Here is a 19,450-nt window from a genome sequence, read left to right on the forward strand (position 1 = left end):
TTGTTGATAAAATTGAGAACTCAAATTCAGAAAATTTACATTTATATATAACATGAAGTTCTAGATTTATGTAACTAACTTAAGTAATGGAGAAAATATAGACAATAACAGCATTGTATTTTTTACTCATACTATAATAAATGTTGATAAATTATCAGAACATAAATGAGAACAGCTCATGTAAAAAACTTTTTCAGGAGTTGGGTTATATATTTCTTTTTTCTAAATGAAATTTTAATATTTATTACTTTTATTTCCTTAAACTGGAATACTATGTTGATTCATACAGAATGCCTTCAAAAATGCTCATTTTTATTAATAAAGATCATGATACTGGTGCACTATAAAAGATTTGTGAAAGTAGAGATTTTCTAATAGCATCATAAGTGTATGCCAGGGTTGCTCACCTTTGGTACTTGTGACATTTGAGCCAGATAATTATTTCCTGGGAGTGGGGGAAGTCCTGCTGTGTGCTGAGTGATGTTTAGCTTCATTACTGGCTTCTTCCCATGAGGTACCAGTGGCAAAATACTCCCTCACCCTTCAGTTGTCTAAAAATATATACATATTATTAAAGTATAGTTGACATACAATATTAGTTTAAACTGTACAAAATAGTGTAGCAATATTTATTATATGCCTTAAAAAGTGTCACCTCCCTACCTTTCAGTTTTGAAAATCAAAGATGTCTCCTTGACATACCTGATGTCCATGTTGAGAACCACTGGTAAGTGCTCATACAGACACACCCTCCAGTTTTGTCCACTGGCCAAATGATTTATTTATAAGAAAAACACCCATTGGTTCTGGCTGGTTAGCTCAGTCAGTTAGAACATCACCCTAAAACACCAGTTATGGGTTCAATCCCTGTTCAGAACACATAAAAAGAAGCAACTAGGGAATCCACAACTATGTGGAAAAACTAGTGAATGCTCCCGGCTCCCCTTTCTCTTTCTTTCTCTCTAAAATCAATCAATAAAATATAACATGAAATAAGATATAAAACATTTATTCAGCTGTTCTAAGCACAAACTAGGTTCATAGGCATGAGTCAAACACAGTACTCTTGTAAGGACACAATAGAATTCCGTGTATTCAGTGTCTTGGATACAAAAATTCTGTGCTAACTGAATATTCAGTAATTATACCTTACCTAGACTTAGGAAAGGGCTGATCAGATATAGCTTCCTGAAGATGGTAGTTCCTGAAATATATTTTGTAGAACTAGTAAAGACTTAACAATTCAGAAAAGGAGAAGAGCTTTTGAGAAAGCTAGTGCAGCATGTAAGAAACTTGGGAGAGAAGAAAACTTTCACTCTCTCTAATGTATCAATATAGAGATAGATAAGGATATATATGTGTATATATAAATTATATGGTTATATATCTATATATGTATATACATATCATTTTAGTTATTTTCCCTGGGGCATAAAATCCAAGTTGCTCTACATTATATGAACAAAATTATAATATAGTAATCTGCAAGTATTTGCTTAAAATATCAATTTTCCTTTTTTTCTCTCAATTTCCAATTCCATAATGGTATATATAAATATCTTCTTTGCATTGTAAATTTTATGAAATCATCTATTTCCAAAAGGGAAGCAATTATAGATGATAGTGGAAAGTGAAATACAGCTATTTCCTATGTACCTCTTAATTCATTTATCTGAAGAAAACCTTTTGACAAGATTATAAAAGAAAAAGGTAATCTGTATTCCTATTGTGGTTATTCTCATGTGTTTATCAGTGTATTCCAATATTGAAAATTCTCAATAAATTCTATTAATAGCCAAGCTAGTGTTTTCACTTGATTCATTTACTTTCTCTCACACACACATATTTTGGGTCACAACAGAGTAAAAATAGTAACTTAGATTAAAGTAATTTTAAATGAGTGTAACTAAACTTGAGAAAGCTATCTGGAATTCTGCCGGTATAAATGAATATTTGAAGACCCACATATTATTAAAAGGTCTACTAGGAATGCTGTGTTTCTAATGGCAAGCTGGTTATGAATTCCCGGAATTCTTATGCACATCAGTGTGCCACCACAGGATTAAGTTCAGTTTGACTGCCTTCTCGGTAGAAGGCCTTCAGTGTTCTGTTATGCTCTACTTTATCTAGTCTACACAGATATGCTGCTGCTCAGCATCAAAGGTGAAATAAATGAATCGTAAAGAGGAATAAACAGTGATCTAGGTTCTGCACTCCCCTGGTATTTTAGTCATGTCTAGACACAGCCCTAAGTGTCCCAGAAAAATGAAAATGAGGACAAGGACATTTAAGTATAATAATATAACCTTATTCCCATGGAAACCAGAAAAGCCAACAATAGATTAAAAAGAAGAGTATGGATCTACCTGAAATATTAGATATAGTGGAGTTCCCAGGGGATTAACAAGCTCAGTGGATAGTGAAACACATTTTCTTTTTTCTATTTTAAACAATGGTGATTCAGTTAGGTCAATTTCCTCTAAATCATAATTTCACAGATTACTTATTTCATTATTTATTTATTATTTTAAATTTTATTTATTAATTTTACACAAAGAGAAGTTGGTGGGGGCAAGAAGTAGTTGCTTTACTCTAGCTGTTTATTGGTTACTTGTTGTGTGTGCCTTGACTGGGTAAGCTCAGGGTTTAGAACCAGTGACCTTAGTGTTCCAGGTCAGCTCTCTATCTACTGCACCACCACAAGCTGGGCATAAGTTATTTATTTTATTATTCCCTAAAGCCAAGGTGATATGTGTTGGCTGAGGATGATACCCCCCGATTCTATGAGTATACATGTTTATATTTAAAGAGCTCAGAACTTGAAAGAAATAGACAAGTATATTGAACAGACACATATATTATGTATATATATGTTTGGGCATGTGTGTGTATATGTATTAAGTATATTTCGCTGTGTAAAAATTGAAAAATTTGTATTTTTATACTACTAATATTAAAACTTAAGTTAGTGTATATTTGATGTTATATGAAAATGATGGAAAATATGGGTTAAATGTACATATTTTCTATAGTGTATAGAACATTTCTATTTAAATTATGATCTTCATTGCCTTTGTTTTTAAAATTCTGTTTTATATTCTCTTCCACGAATATTAAAGCACATTTCTCATCCTATTTGCTGTTATTTCTTTGGTATCCTTGGCTTGCATTTGCACATAGAATCATTTTTTTTTAATTGCTAGCATTTCAAGATACCGGTCCTTGAATTTAGTTTAAGGAAGGTTCATGCCACTGACTATCTTGTTTCCCTTTTGGGTCCATATGCCATGCTCACTTTAAGTGGTGCAACTGCACAGTGAGCCAGGTAGATCCATTTGTGTAAAGAATAACAGGTTGGAAACATAATGATCTGTGAGTGAGGTCTAAGGCATTTTGACAACACAGTACTCTTTTCACTAGTTTAACTTGGGTGAGAGCAGGTGAACTTCTTGAAAAATAAACGTGGTGAGTGTGTGAGATGTGGTGCGCAGGTGTGTACTTACTGTGTGGCTTCCTTTTGCAATGATGATGGTCAGACTTCCATCCTAGGAGTTCCAGATATTTTAAGATATCCAGCTACGCCATAATTGATCTTTGTCTATCAAAAATGTTGTTGCTGTTAGCTCTGTAAGAGGCACATGCAATATGATGGTCATAAACTAGTAGAAAATATCTTGGAAATACAATGTACACCTAACTGTAACAACAACCCTGAGAGCTGGATGAAGTGTGTGTAGATTTCTTTCTTAATTAAACTTGCAATTTGGATTAGAGTTTTTGGTTAATATTGCAAAAAAATGTTATAAGCTTGGGGATAGTTAATTGCTGTTTAATGTAAATTATTTGTTAATTGCTTCATAACAGCTTTCCGAAAGAAAATACAATACATTCAGCTACACTTTTATGACTGCAGCTTAATCCCAAGACCTAGAGCCTGAAAAAAAAACTGCATGGTCATTACTGTTTTCAGTAGATTTTTCATATTCTTTTATTATTATTTTAATTCTTCTTTATTCTTGTTTGACAAAGACTAAAAAGAAAGCACTTAGGATAATGACTTGTTAATATGATTTTGCTGTAATCTCTAAATGTTCAAAATCACTTGTTTTCTTTTATTGAAATGTTTTCTCTAAATTATAACTCTTGTATTCATTGTAATGAATTAATTTCAGTTTAATCTAATTTCAGTTATGTAGCAATATACACTTTTAATAACACTATGAAAAGAGCAAAGCAATTTTATACATTTGACTCAGTTTTGTATTTTTTCTTTCAGTGAATTTATTGGATTCACGTACTGTCATGGGGGACCTGGGATGGATTGCTTTTCCAAAAAATGGGGTAAGTCTTTATGAAATTTCTCCTATGACTTTCACTGCCCGAGTAGACTTCATGTTACATATATAACATGATTGAAAATTCATTGAATGGATTTGTTGTTAGGAGAGGAAGGTTGTGTGTGTGAGGGTGAGGATGGAGACCTCATATTAGCTATGACTGGGAAAAGTAGGCAAATAGGGAATGGATTTCAAAAACAGAATAACAACTATGTAATTTTCCTCTTTGAATGTTTCTCCACAAATAAATGTGAAGTTACCTCTGACATTCAGAAGAGTTTCTGATGAAGCAACCAACAAACTCATAGAATTGGTTTATCTTCAAAAAATGAGATAAAATTATTTTTCTGCTAATTTGCCCTTATTCTGGTTATATTGGATAGGAAGTACAAATAACATGTCAATGACCAGTTTCTGTTCAACCAGAGTGGGACAGACAGGAAGGGAGAGAAGATAAGATACATCAATTTTTGTTGCAGCACCTGTCATTCATTGATTGCTTCTGATATGTGCCTTGACTGGGGGGCTCCAGCAGAGTGAATGACTCTTTGCTCAAGCCAGAGATCTTGGACTCAAGCCACTGACCATGGGGTCATGTCTGTGATCTCATGCTTAAGCTGGCAACACCGCACTCATGCTGGTGAGCTTGGGGTTTCAAACTTGGGTCCTCAGCATCCCAGGCCAATGCTCTATATATTGCACCACCACCTGGTCAGGCTGAATGTAGGTTGCTTTTTAAGAGAGTAATTTCTCCTGTTTGACTCAACTTACACCTGATACTCTACTCAGTTGCTAATCTATAATGTTGGCATTTTTGTGGCGTCAATTTTTAACATTTCACATACATCAGGATATTCTCTTCTTTCAGGACTTTATTATTATATTTTTTAACTTAAAGGGTTTACTTTTAATTTATTTTGTTGACAGTTTTAAGTATCCCATTTAATATAACACCTTCTCTCCACCGTATTATGTCCCCCATGTCCCATGCAAAATTTCTTTCCACCTCCATTTCACCCCCTTTGCCCCCCCCACTCGCTCCATTCACCCTTTCCCTCTGGCTATTGCCTCCTTGTTTTCTGTATCTATGTGTTATGTATATGTAATATGACTGATCCCTTCACCTTCTTAGATCCCATCCCCTCTTCTCCCTTCCCTCTGACAGCTGTCCCTCTGTTCCCTGTGATCCTGCCTCTGTTTCTATTTTGCTTTTCATTTTTTTGTGATCATTTGATTCTACATATAAGTGAGATCATATGGTATTTGTCTTTCTCTGTCTGGGTTATTTCACTTAGGATAATAATCTCTAGGTCTATCTATGCCATTGCAAAAGGTATGATTTCCTTCTTTTTTATGGCTGTGTAGTATTCCATGGTGTAAATGTACCACTGCTTTTTTATCCACTTGTCCACTGACGAATACTTAGGCTGTTTCCAGATATTGGCTATTGCAAATGATGGTGCAATGAACATGGGTGGTGCATTTATTTTTTGATTTAGGGTTTTGGGGTTCTTAAAATAAATTCCTAGAAGTGGGATAGCTGGGTCAGAAGGCGCTGCCATATTTAGCTTTTTTGAGGATATGTTATACTGTTTTCCACAGTGGATGCAAGAGTCTACATTCCCACTAGCAGAGAGGGTTTCCTTTTCTCCACATCCTTGCTAGCACTTGTTTGTTGATTTGTTAATGAAAGCCATTCTGGCATGTTTGAGGTGATATCTCATTGTGGTTTTAAGTTGCATTTCTCTAATGATTAGTGACAAGGGACATTATTTTATATGCTTATTGGCCATGTATATCCTCTTTGGAGAAGTGTTTATTCAGAACTTTTGCACATTTTAAAAATGGATTGTTTACCTTCCTGGCATTGAGTTTTATAAGACCTTAATAAATTTTAGTGATTTACTCCTTATCAGACATATCTACAAATATGTTTTCCCATAAAGTGGGTTGTCTTTTTATTTTTTTAATGATGTCTTCTGACAGCTTTCAGTCTGATATAGTCCCATTGTTTATTTTGTCCTTTATTTCACTTGACCATGGGGATTTATCAGCAAAAATATTGCTTTGAGAGGTGTCTGAGAGTCTACTGCCTATGTATTCTTCTAGGGTTTTTATGGTTTTGTGACTTACATTTAAGTCTTTTATGCATTTTGAGTTTATTTTTGTGAATGATGTAAGCCAGTATTCTAGTTTTATTTTTTTGCATGTATCTGTCCAGTTTTCGTAACACCATTTATTAAAAAGACTGTCTTTACTCCATTATACACTGTTGCCTCCTTTGTTATTGGGCAAATGAGTTAGTAAAATTTGTATTTTTTGAGTTTGCTCACATTTATTGTTACAAAATGGCACTGGGAAGCCACATGTGTACTTGCCCTCAGAGCAGGGCAGTTGATTGCTAATTGGGATTGTATTCCTGCTTGGGAGGGGCCACTGATTTGCTAATGTTTGCTGGAGGAGGGGTTTTTGTGGGCCCAAGCAGTTTTGCACGGAGAGCAAGGAAAATGCAGAGTGCTGAAGAAGAAAGTTTGTACAGAGAGATAGAAGGTATGCATATGAGGAACCAGAACTGAGGGGCTTTGCGAGCCCTACTGAAGCTGTGGGGTCTTTGATTCTACTCGGAACAGGAGAAGATGCTCTGGGTTGTGGAACCAGAGAATACTTTAGAGCTTTGGGAACTCTGAATGAGAGGGAAGTGATCTTCACTGCCTGTTTGCTCATTGGCCAGTGCAAGACTTTAATAAAGAAATGGTCCACCATTTTTTGGCTCCACCATTTCTTACTGTCTGCCTGAAATCTAATGAGAACCTACATGTCCACAATGACTGTAGCCACTGGCCCTAGCTTTGTCAAACATTAATTGATCATAAAGGTATGGATTCATTTTTGGTTTTCTTTTCTGTTCCATTGATCTATAAGCCCTGGTTCTAATGCCAGTACCAGGCTGCTTTGATTACAATGGACTTGTAGTATAACTTGATATCAGGAAGTGTGCGGCCTAGCGTGCGGAGGACCCGGGTTCGATCCCGGCCAGGGCACATAGGAGAAGCGCCCATTTGCTTCTCCACCCCTCCGCGTGCTTTCCTCTCTGTCTCTCTCTTCCCCTCCCGCAGCCAAGGCTCCATAGGAGCAAAGATGGCCCGGGCGCTGGGCATGGCTCTGTGGCCTCTGCCTCAGGCGCTAGAGTGGCTCTGGTCGCAATATGGCGACGCCCAGGATGGGCAGAGCATCGCCCCTGGGGGGCAGAGCACCGCCCCTGGTGGGCGTGCCGGGTGGATCCCGGTCGGGCGCATGCGGGAGTCTGTCTGACTGTCTCTCCCTGTTTCCAGCTTCAGAAAAATGAAAAAAAAAAAACAAACAAACAAAAAAACAAACAAACAAACAAAAAAAAACAACAACAAAAAAAGGAAGTGTGATATACCTCCCACTTTGTACTTCATTTTCTGGATTGCTGAAGCTCTTCAAGTTTTGTTTCGGTTTCATATAAAATTTTGAAATATTTGTTCTAGATCTGTGAAGTATGCCATTGGTATTTTAATAAGAATTGCACTGAATTTGTAGATTGCTTTGAGTAGTATGGACATTTTAATGATGTTATTTCCTTCTATTCATGAACACGGTATATGAAACCACTTGATAGTATTTTCCTCGATTTCTTTTTCCAATGTCTTATAATTTTCATAGTAGAAGTCTTTTACCTCCTTAGTTCAATTTATTCCTGAGTTATTTATTTATTTATTTATTTATTTCTATTTGTTGCAATAGTGGATTGTTTCCTTAATTTCTCTTTCTGACAGTTCACTATTGGTATATAAAAATGCCACTGATTTCTGAAAATTAATTTTATATCCTGACACTTTGATAAATTTATCATGTCTAGTAGATTTTTGAGACATTAAGATTTTCTGTATATAGTATCATGTCATCAGCATATATATTATAGCTGTATTACTTCTCTTTTCCAATTCAGATGCCTTTATTTCTTGCTCTCATGTGACTGTTGTGGCTAGGATTTCCAGTACTGTGTTAAATAACAGTGGTGAGCATCCCAGTCTTATTCTTCATCTTAAGGGGATTGCTTTTAATTTTTGCTCATTGAATATGATGTTGGCTGTCAGTTTGTCATACATAGCCTTTATTATGTTGAGGCATCTTCCCAGTATTCCCATTTTGCTGAGAGTTTTGATCATATATGGGTGCCAAATTTTATCAAATGCTATTTCTGTGTCTATATATATATATATATATATATATATATATTCATGAGATTTTTTTCCTTATTTTTGTTTATGTGATGAATCATCTTGATTCATTGGCAAATATTGTGCCAGCCTTGCCTCCCTGGCATACATTTTACTTAATCATGGTGTATGATCTTTTTAATATATTATGAAATCTAGTTTGATAATATTTTGTTGAGAAATTTAGCATCTATGTTCATCGAAATTATTGACCTATATTTTTGTTTTGTCTTTTGTAGTGTCTTTACCTGTTTTTTTAATTGGGATGATGCTTACCTCACAAATTGAGCTTGGAAGTCTTCCTTCTTGAATTTTCTGGAATAGCTTGAGAAGAATGGTATTAGTTGTCCTTTGAATGTGTGGTAGAATTTACCCATGAAGCCATCTAGTCCATGACTTTTGTTTGCTGGCAGTTTTTTCATAACTGTTTCAACTTTGTTTGTTAAAATCAGTCTGCTCAGCTTTTCTGATTCTTTCAGATTCGGTTTTGGAAGATTGTATGTTTCTAGAAATTTATCTATTTCATCTATGTTATCCAATTTTTTGGCATATAGATCTTCATAGCAATTTTCTACAAACCTTTGTATTTCTGTGATATTGTTAATTCTCCTCTTTCCTTTCTAATTTTGTTTTTGTTTATTTGGATTGGGTCATCTCTCTCTTTTTTTCTTGATAAGTCTGGTTAAAAGTTTGCCAATCTTGTTTACTTTTTCAAAGAACCAGCTCTTAGCGTTATTGATATATATATATATATATATATATATATAGTCTCTATGTCATTTATTTCTACTTTAATCCTTATTTTTTCCTTTCTTCCATTTCTTCTGGGCTTTGTTTTTTATTCTTTTTCTAGTTCTTTCGGTGCAGGTTTAGATTATTTGAGCTTTTCCTTGCTTCTTATGGTATGCTTGTAATGCTATGAACTTCCCTCTCAGGACTGCTTCTGCTGTGTTCCACTGACTTTGGATTGTTGTATATTCATTTTTATTTGTTTCAAGGGAATCTTGTATTTCTTCCTTGATCTCACTGTTAACCCATATGTTATTTAATAACATGCTGTTTAGCCTCCAAATGTTTGAATATTTTTTAGTTTTTCTACTATAGTGGACTTCTGGTTTCATGCTATTGTGGTCAGAAAATATTCCTGATATGATTTTAATCTTCTTAAATTTATTGAGATTTATTTTATGTCATACCATCTGGTCTATCCTAGAAATGTACCATGACCACTTGAAAATAATGTATATTCTGCTGCTTTGGAGTAAAATGTTCTGAAGATATCAATTAAATCCAATTGATCTAGTGTTGTATTTAAGGTCATTCTTTCTTTGTTGATTTTTTTGTCAGGAGAATCTATCCACTGATGTTAATGGTGTATTAAAGTCCCTTACTATTATGGTATTGCTGTCAATCTTGCCTTATATGTTTATCAAAATCTGCCTCATATATTTATGTACACCTATATTAGGTGCATAAATGTTTACAATGGTTATCCTTCTGTTGGATTGCTCTCTTAATCATTATGTAGTGACCTTTTTTTCCCTTACTATGGCTTTTGTTTAAAAGCTATTTTCTCATTTATAAGTATCGCTACCCTGCTTTTTTAAAATCTACATAAAATATTTTTCTTTTACCTTTCACTTTTTGTTTATGTGTATCTTTTGTTCTGAGGTAGGTCTCTCTGTAAAAAGCATATGTATGGATCTTGTTTACTTATCCACGCAGCTATCCAATGTCTTTTGATTGGAGCATTTATTCCATTTACATTTGAGGTTATTATTGTAATGTACTTATTTATTGCCATTTTATTCTTTATACTTATAATCCTCTTTTTCTTGTTTTTTTTTTTTTTTTCTTATAACCATACAAGTTTGGTGGTAATGAGTGCCTTGAGCTTTTTTTTCCTGGGAAACTCTTTATTTCCCCTCCAATTTTAAAAGATAATTTTAACTAGATAGAGTAGTCTTGGTCATAGGTTTTTGTTTTGCATTACTTTAAATACTTCTTGCCAATCCCTCCTGGACTGAAATGTTTCTGTTGAGAACTCAGATATCAGCCTTATGGGGGGTCCTTTGTAGATAATTAACTGCCTTTCTCTTGCAACTTTAGTATTTTTTCTGGCCTCTTATCTTTGGAATTTAATTATGATGTATCTTGTTGTGAGCCTCTTTGGGTTCATCTTTAATGGGACTCTATATGATTTTGGAACTTGTGTGACTTTTTTCTTTATCAATTTAGGGAAGTTTGCAGCTATGACTTTTTCAAACAAGTTCTCTATCCTTTGTTCATTTTCTTTTCCTTCACAACCCTGTATGATGCAGATGTTGTTCCTCTTCATGTTGTCGTAGCGGTCTCTTTAGAGTTTTCTCAGCCATTTTGAGCCTCTTGTTTTTACTGCTCTGCTTCTCTGCTTACATTTATCTTGTCCTCTAAATTGTTGGTTTAATCTTCTGCTTCACCCAACCTGCTGTTGATTTCTTATAGTATAGTCTTCATTTCAGATATTGTATTTGTCATTTCTGACTGGTTCTTTTTTATGATTTCATTGTACCCTTTAATGCTCACTGTCTCTTCATTTATGTTCTCATTGTGATTATTCATTCTTCCACTAAGATCCTTGAACATTCCAATAAGCATTATTTTAAACTCTGATTCTGGTAGTTTGGATATTTCCATTTCATTTCACTCTTTTTCTGGGGATTTCTCTTGTTGATTCATTTGTGTCATATTTCTTTGCCCATTTTGTCTGTGTATTATGTAGCTTTTCTCTGACTCACACTTTTTTGTAACGTCTTTTTTGAGAAAGATTTGCTCGGTGTTACTATCCTATAGGTTAACCGAGATACTTGCTCTAGGACTCTTTCTTGAGGATTATATTTACCCTTTTGCTGTATATAAGTCATGAATGCTTTTGGACCTTTGTTGGGTGGAGTTAACTCTTCGGGCTGGCTGTTCTAAGGGTCAAACTTGATTGCATGTATTAGATGCTGTGCAGTGACTGTCCTATGTGGCATAGTTAAACTTAACAGGGTCTGGTGCCCGCTGAACTCCTCCTTTAGGCATGCTGCTTGTGTGGATAGTTGAGTCTAACTTTGGTGCAATATACCACCCACTACTGGTTGGGTTGGTTCTGTGTTCTCTTGAGCAGGATTCAGATACAAGTTAATGTAAAACATTGTTTGTAACCCCCCCTGGGCTACCTGGCTGGAGCTATTACTCTGTTCACCTTTTGTGTGTTTGTGTCTGCATTTTCTATGTCTGGGTGTGTGTGGTTGGGGACCCACCTGTCTATAAAGATCAGCTTTCTCCTGCTTAGAGCTTATAGCAGCTCAGTAATAGGGCCAAGTTCCATAAGATTTGCCTCTGCTTTTCAGCTCCTCCACCTCCTCTGCATCTGCCTATTTTTCTCTTAGACTCTTCTGTAGCAAGACTATAGTGTGGGCTCAGACTGGCCTTACACCACCCATATATTCACTGGTTGCAAGCTAGGTGGGTTAGGAAAGTTGAGGTCAGGATGACAATGCTAGTGGGACCCACTACATCAAGGGTCTCTTGGACAGGAGTTCAGTACAGGTCAAATTGACCCCTATTCCAGATCTTTATCCCTCAGCCACTGCTGTATACTCAAATTCTAGTTCTCTCCAGTGAGGTGAGCAGTGAGCAGCAGTTTCTGGTTGGGTGGGGCCAACAGTCCCTTCTGCAGAAATTACCTCATCTGGGAAGCCCCTGTTCTCAAGGAGGAAGACTGAGAGAGTCCTTTACTGGGCTGACTGTACCACCCCAGAAAGTGGTTAAGCCCCTTAACTGGTTCTAACAATACGCTCCAAAGAATTGACATTTTGAATGCCTGTGTTCTAAGCCCTCCTTCCTTTCTGCTATGTATCTTAGCCCAGCAGGGCAGTGTATCTGGGACTTGGACCAACTAACTATGAAGCTATACCTCGTTCAATGTGAACAAGCTACTGTGTAGGTGTTGATCACAGAAAGTGGAACTTACATCTGCTGGGTTTGGTGCCTGACAAGCTCTTCCTTTGAATATGCTGCTAGTAAGGGTAGTTGGACCCTGATCAGGTTTATTCTGTAGTTGGCCACTGGATGTTCTGGCCCTGGGTCTACTGTGGAGGGAATGTAGAACTGACCGGTAGGAGATATTGCCCATGATTGGCCCTCAGCAACCTTTTTGAAGTCATAGGCAATTCAGAGTTTGTGGCTGCTTCTGCTGGACTCAGGTGCACATGGAAGGATCAAACTGTATACCTAGGCTGGCTTTTACCAGTCCTGGGCCATGGGGCAATTTTGCAAAGAGCCCAAGGTTTCTGTTGCTTCTGTCTGCTGACTGCTTACTGGACTCAGCCACTGAGAAAAACCTCTGGTAGGGTCTAGAGTCTGAGAAACTGAGAGTTTTGGAAAGGAGGTGGGTGTGACTCCATCCCACAGCTGCAGGTATCAGTTCGTCCTGACTTTTTTCACAGACCTCAGTATGGAATGGCCCCCAGGATTCTGGTGGGTGTGGCTTCTGTGACCCAGAGACTTGGTCTTTACACAGTCTGGACAGTATCTACTGAGTCTGACATGAGGTGGAGGTACCAGTCACATTCTTGGGAGAGTGTGGGAGAAAACTCCAGCTTCAATGCCTGATAACTGAGTCATTTCTTGCCCCTTGCTTCCTGGCCAGGGCTGCTCACTTCTCAGAATGGCCCAATCTCCATAGGGTGGGGCAAGAGAGACACCAAATGGTAGGGCATTTACTTTCCCTTGGGCTGATGCCACACAGAGGGGACTCCTTCTCCCAAGAAAGATGGCAACTGCAGTGTTAGAGAATGACTCCGCACAGGAATTCTGGTGGTCATCCCTTACAGTGTCTCTCCCTGGGCCACCAACTTACACTCTCTTCACACAACTCTAGTCATTTCAGCTCTCACCCATGGGAGCCCCGGGTAACTGGCTGTGGATGAGATTTTCTGCGCTGGCCCTTTAAGTTGGAGCCTCCATCTCTGAGAGTTCTATCTCTTTCTCGCAGACAGAAAACTCATCTCTTTTCACCTCCAAATGCTGTGTGGGCACATCTTCTAGGCTCTTGAGCTCTAGGCTGTAGTGCCATCTTGAAGCTTAGGACTGCACCTCTCAGGGCAACCCTCCCCACAGTGAGAGTTCCTCTGGACCCTCAGCTGCTGCTCGCTCCTGGAAGTGGGGCAGCCCTTTCCGTGTTTTTGCCCTTCCTCCCGAATTTGGTGTGGCTTCTGTGACTCCTTGGTTATGAACTTGTGTTTTAGTTTGAAGTTGGTTTTACAGACCAATTGTTCTTAAATTTAGTTATAATTCCAGTTTGTTCCTGGGAGGAGACAAGTGAAGTGTCCATGTGACAACTCAGTCCCCATCTTGAAATCCTTTTTTTTTTTTTTTGTATTTTTCTGAAGTGAGAAGTGGTTGTGGGGGGAGGAAGAGAGATAGACTCCCGCATGCACCGCATGCGCCCAACCGAGATTCACCCAGCATGCCCACTAGGAGGCAATGCGATGCTCAGCCCCTCTGGGGCGTTGCTCTGTTGCAATCAGAGCCATTCTAGCACCTGAAGCAGAGGCCATGGAGCCATCCTCAGCACCCCAGCCAACCTCAGCACCCCAGCCAACTTTGCTCCAATGGACCCTTGACTGCGGGAGGGGGAGAGAGAGATAGGGAGAAAGGAGGAAAGAGGGGGAAGGGTGGAGAAGCAGATGGGCGCCTCTCCTGTGTGCCCTGGCTGGTAATTGAACCTGGGACTTCCACACGCTGGGCCGATGCTCTACCGCTGAGCCAACCAGCCAGGGCCTCCATCTTGGAATCCTTTTAAGGGGCTTTATTTTTTTAAAAAAATTACCTTCACTTATTACATACTAAGATGGTTTCTTACAAGTTTTTTTTTTTTTTTTTTTTTTTGATTACTTCAACTGTGTTAAAACACATCATTTATATCCGGGCTTCAGCATGTGTTTTTTAACCACGGTGTTTGAGATAATGCTCATGTGTGTGCCTGCTTCATGATAGTAAGCTGAATTCTCCTCTTTTTTTCTTTTCTTGTTCTATACATATCTGGAAGTACTATTATATAGAAAAATTTACTTTTATGCAAATTTGCTATAAATTTGCTATTCATTCATTCAACAGATATGTATTATCCAGCATGTGGTGTGTGCCAGTTTCTCTTCTAGGCACAAGGGGTTACAACATGGAAGAAGACAAACAGAATTTCCTTCCATCCTGGGCCTCCAGGCAGCCTTATTTTGAGAACGAGTAATCATAATGTTAGAGTAATGTGCTACATGAAATTATTTGTAGTCCTAGCTTTTTTTCTATACATGTACAAAAGTGGCAGAGATGTGACAGTGTTTGCTCGACACCATTCAGGTAGTTTGTGATAACTAGGAAGAGCACGTGGACTGTATTTTATTTAGCACATGTGTTGCATATCACTGTTTCTCATTATTATGCCATGAAAAACAATGCTGTTTTATATACATAATTCCAATTATTTCTAACAATGGCAATAAAAAGAGATACTTAGTATTCTTATTGTAGAAGAGGAAAACGAGGCTCAGTAAGAGTAAGTGATTTGCCCAAATTTATGCAGCCGATAAGAGACTGAGTTTACTACATATTTCAAACCTAGGTTTTTCAGGATACTGATTATTTTATACCAGAGGTGAACTCCTCTAGACAGTGAGATCTCCAGAGACATGACTGGGTTCTGGATGGTGCCCAGATTTATAGTTTATATAAAAGAGGAATTGATGCTGAAGAGAAATTCACCTCAAAACAAGTTTTCAATGAACCAGAGTGGTCTCATTCTATTCATAGCTAGATCATCAGTATTTGAAAAAAAATGTATAGCACATTGGTGCTCAAATATATGTTGCATATTATAGTGTGTATATTATATCTAATTATACAATTATATAGATTGATAGATAAATAATAGGATGAAATAACGCCCCACTATAGCTATAATTTTTGTGACCTCTGTGAATCTCAGCTTTGCTATCTGTTAAGTGGGGATGGGTGGTTATTCTATCATCTATCCTGAATTCTTGTTTTTAGGATAAAATAAGGCAATGATTTTGAATGCATCATATGATTCTTAAACCACTAAAGATATAGAAAAGACGATGGTTGATGAAATAGCTGTTTCTATATTGCTGTTTTTATATATACTCAAAAAACAACATTTGGTAGCTAAAAGTAACAAATACTCAACTATGTCTGTGGCATTTGGGTATTAAATGAAGTTGGCAGACTTCGAGAGTTTGTTCCTGAACACCTAAATGTGAGATTTGATACTCTAATCTAACTTTGCATAAAATTGAGGGGGCTTGACCTGTGGTGGTGCAGTGGATAAAATGTCGACCTGGAAATGCTGAGGTTGCCGGTTCGAAACCCTGGGCTTGCCTGGTCAAGGCACATATGGGAGTTGATGCTTCCAGCTCCTCCCCACCTTCTCTCTCTGTCTCTCTCTCCTCTCTCTCTCCCTCTCTGTCTCTCTCTCTCCCTTTCTCTCTCCTCTCTAAAATAAATTTAAAAATTAAAAAAAATTAAAAAAAAATTGAGGGGAGTGTTTGTAAACTTTTTTTTCAAGAACTGATCTTCATTGTAAACAGCAACAAAACAAACAAAACACAGAATTACTTCTCGCTTATTTGATGTAAAATATCATAATTACCCTCAATTTTAAATATCAAAATTTATGAATAAATATGTTTTTTTATTTCTCTAGAGCACCTTTTTAATATAATTTATATTGGACTTCTCAAACGTTATCAGCCTCAACTCATTAATATATAATTTTAACTAAAATAATGATTCTTAAGAACGAGGCTAAAGAACAATAAAGAGGACTTGAGAATTCACTTATGTTGTGATGGGCTCTATTGTCATCCCTTTATTTTTTGTTTTCATAAGATTTTTTTTAAAACTTGTAAATTTTATAACCATTTGATTTACTTTTTAAATTAATAGACTTTGGTTTTTAGAGAAATTTTAAGTCCATAGAAAAATGAGCAGAGGATATAGAGAGTTCCTGTATACCACCTCAATATTATCCTCTCTATTTTCACAATAATTAGCATATTCTATTCATGTGATACATGTGTCATACTGATACATTTGTTTAGTTAAATGCTTTAGTTTACATTAGAGTTCACTCTTTCTGTTGTACATTCTGTGGGTTTTGACAAGTATTTAATGACCTGTGCTTACTATTATAGCATCGTACAGAAAAATTTCACCACCCTAAAATCTCTTGTGCTCCACCTGTTTATCCCTTCCCACTTTCTTCCTTCCTTCCTTCCTCTCTAGCTCCTGGCAAATACTGATGTCTTTACAGTTTTCATTTTTGCCTTTTTCAGAATGTGTTGTTGTTGGAATCACAGTATTAGTGTTTTTCAGATTGGCTTTCTTCACTTAACAACAGACATTTAAGGTTGATCCATGTCATTTTGTGGTTTGATAGTGCATATATTTTTATCATAGATTATCCCGTTATTTTTTTATACCCAAATGTAAGATTTGTGAAATAACAGTGCACCCTAAGTATAAGAACGACAGCTCTACAACTCTCCACTTTGCCATTAAAGGGCAGGTGTTTAGTAGCAAACTTTTTGTCTAGACTTTGGAAAAAGATAAGCAAAACCTGTAAGGACATAAATATTTTTTCTTTAAAAATAAAACTCATACTGCATGTAAATCCTATTTTAATTAAAACTGTGAAAGTGTTTAGAATAGATGAGCAAGCCTCATAGCAGTGCATTTGTTTGAATTTTAATGGAATCATATGGCTGAATAACAGTAGACTCAATAGGCTCTCTCTAAAAGAGGTATTTTCTCACTTAGGCTTTCCTGTCTTTTTTGTCCTGCCCTTAAACTGTCAATCTCATCTCCTTAGCTTTAGCAGCCTATTTGTTCACACCCTGAAAATGTGTTTTGCTTCTTTCTAATTACATTAGAGTTATTTCAGTCACCTCCTGGAACATTTACTATATAGTTTAAGTAGGGATGTAAACAGCCTTGTTTCCTGGATATTTTTAGCAAGTGTTTTCAAGGCTTATTCTTATGAGAATAAAATTAATGGTTATGGTGATTGTTTAGAGCAGGTTATGCTTTTGGGTTTTAGAAATTCCACCATTGTTCTTTTTTTCCATACGTTGTTGTTACAGATGACAACATGATACACCTGGCTCCTTTGCTTTGGTGCCTTCTACCCACTGAATTCTCTGTATTTCCTATAGCACGCAATGGGCAGGCTGCCACAATCCCCTGGGCATCACCGCTAAGCTGCATTGCAAGTTCGGCTCTTATTTTTGCTATTTTATCTTCTTCCATTCATACAGAATAAGCAATAATTGAGATTCTTTATTATACTGATCTTAAAGGCTATTAGGATCATTCATAATAATTTATTTGAGAGAGATTTCAGATCTTGACTTAAATCATATTTGTACTAAAATAGAGACAGAGTAACCTGCTTTCCACCTGGAAGGCGAAAGAACAAGCGATAGTTCTACTTAGAAGACACTTGAAAACAGGAGTTAATGGCATTTCTTACTTTGTCACTTTGTTGAGTTTTTTTTATTTCTTTGAGATAGAGCATCTGTGTATTTGCTTTTGAAGTTGAAAACATCTCAGGTTTAAATAACTCCAAATGGACTGTGAGCGTCTTATGTGAGCTCTCTTGAATCCAAAAAGACTTAAACCGGATTTTCTATTCTGATACCTTGATTTAGGACAAAGTGTGTGTGGAGGTTTTATGTATGATTCTTTCTTTTCAAAATTAAAGAAAAAGAATGAGAGATTTGTGAACACTGCTAATTTTGAATTTTGGTTATGATCATGCTGAGTTTTGCCAGAACTATATTTTGGCTTTGCTTTCTGTTGAAGAAGAGGAAAGATAATGACCAGCATTGAGGCTCACACTGAACATTGAGAGGCTAATAAAGATTAAAGTAATGCTGAAGTGGGTAAAAAAGAACACATTAGTGGATATAGAAAAGCTCTTTATTTGGACAATGATAGAAAATAATTCTAAAGGGAATGGATATAATACTATATAATGCAAATGCCAGTATAATGAAGAACAGTTCTGTTCCAAAGTAGCTTTGTATTCATTATTTTTTAGGAAAACAAAAAGCACACCCAATCCTTGAGGTAGTTAAGATAAATAATTTAAGGAATTCAGGATAGTCACTAAGCATACAACTGAAGTTTAGAACAAGCACAATTTTGCATTTAGATTTTCTACATGGAAACTTAGCAATTATATCCAGCTCTGCTTTGGCAAATGAGAGAAATGGTGCCTTTATCCTTTGATACATGCAATAATATTGAATGACTTAGCAATAGTCACAGTGTATTCTTGCAAAGTAGGATTGAGACATGCAAATGTTATTTTCATTAAGTATCACTCTTTACATATTTTAAGTCACTATAAAATAATGCAGATATTTTCTTCTTTTGAGACTCTCAAAACACTTTCCCCACATTACAGGGAAACTTACAAATATGAGCTGGGAAGTGACCTTTGTCCATGGTATCATCCCTTTTCTTCACCTAACTGCCATCCTTCTGGTTGCAGTTTCAGCTCCACTGTCAGAAAAGCGTGGCCCCAGGACTAACCCTCTTCCTCCCTGGTAGCAGATCATGCAGGGGAATCCTTCTTTTTCCTTCATCCTTATGTATCTGTCCCCTGCCGATTACAATGTTATTCATAGTCATCACCTTGTCTAGCTTTCTATACAAATATTTAATTCTTTTGATCTGTTCCCTTTTCTTTATGGCCTTTTCCATTGGTTTATATAACAAGCAAGGAGTGTGACTGTGAACAAAGAGTTTCAGATCATTTCT

General features: G+C 36.6%; 1 protein-coding gene across 5 annotated transcripts in view; it reads left to right on the forward strand.

Moving 5' to 3' along the window:
- The window catches only part of EPHA5 (EPH receptor A5), a 375,839-nt gene that overhangs the window by 27,210 nt on the left and 329,179 nt on the right, over positions 1-19,450 (forward strand). For all 5 annotated transcript variants that reach the window (XM_066279318.1, XM_066279316.1, XM_066279315.1 and 2 more), the window contains exon 2: positions 4,277-4,341. In XM_066279318.1, coding sequence (XP_066135415.1) covers positions 4,277-4,341 — 65 coding nt within the window. The remainder of the gene's footprint in view (positions 1-4,276; positions 4,342-19,450) is intronic.

Source organism: Saccopteryx bilineata, chromosome 5, assembly GCF_036850765.1.
Source record: "Saccopteryx bilineata isolate mSacBil1 chromosome 5, mSacBil1_pri_phased_curated, whole genome shotgun sequence".
Classification (NCBI taxonomy): domain Eukaryota; kingdom Metazoa; phylum Chordata; class Mammalia; order Chiroptera; family Emballonuridae; genus Saccopteryx; species Saccopteryx bilineata.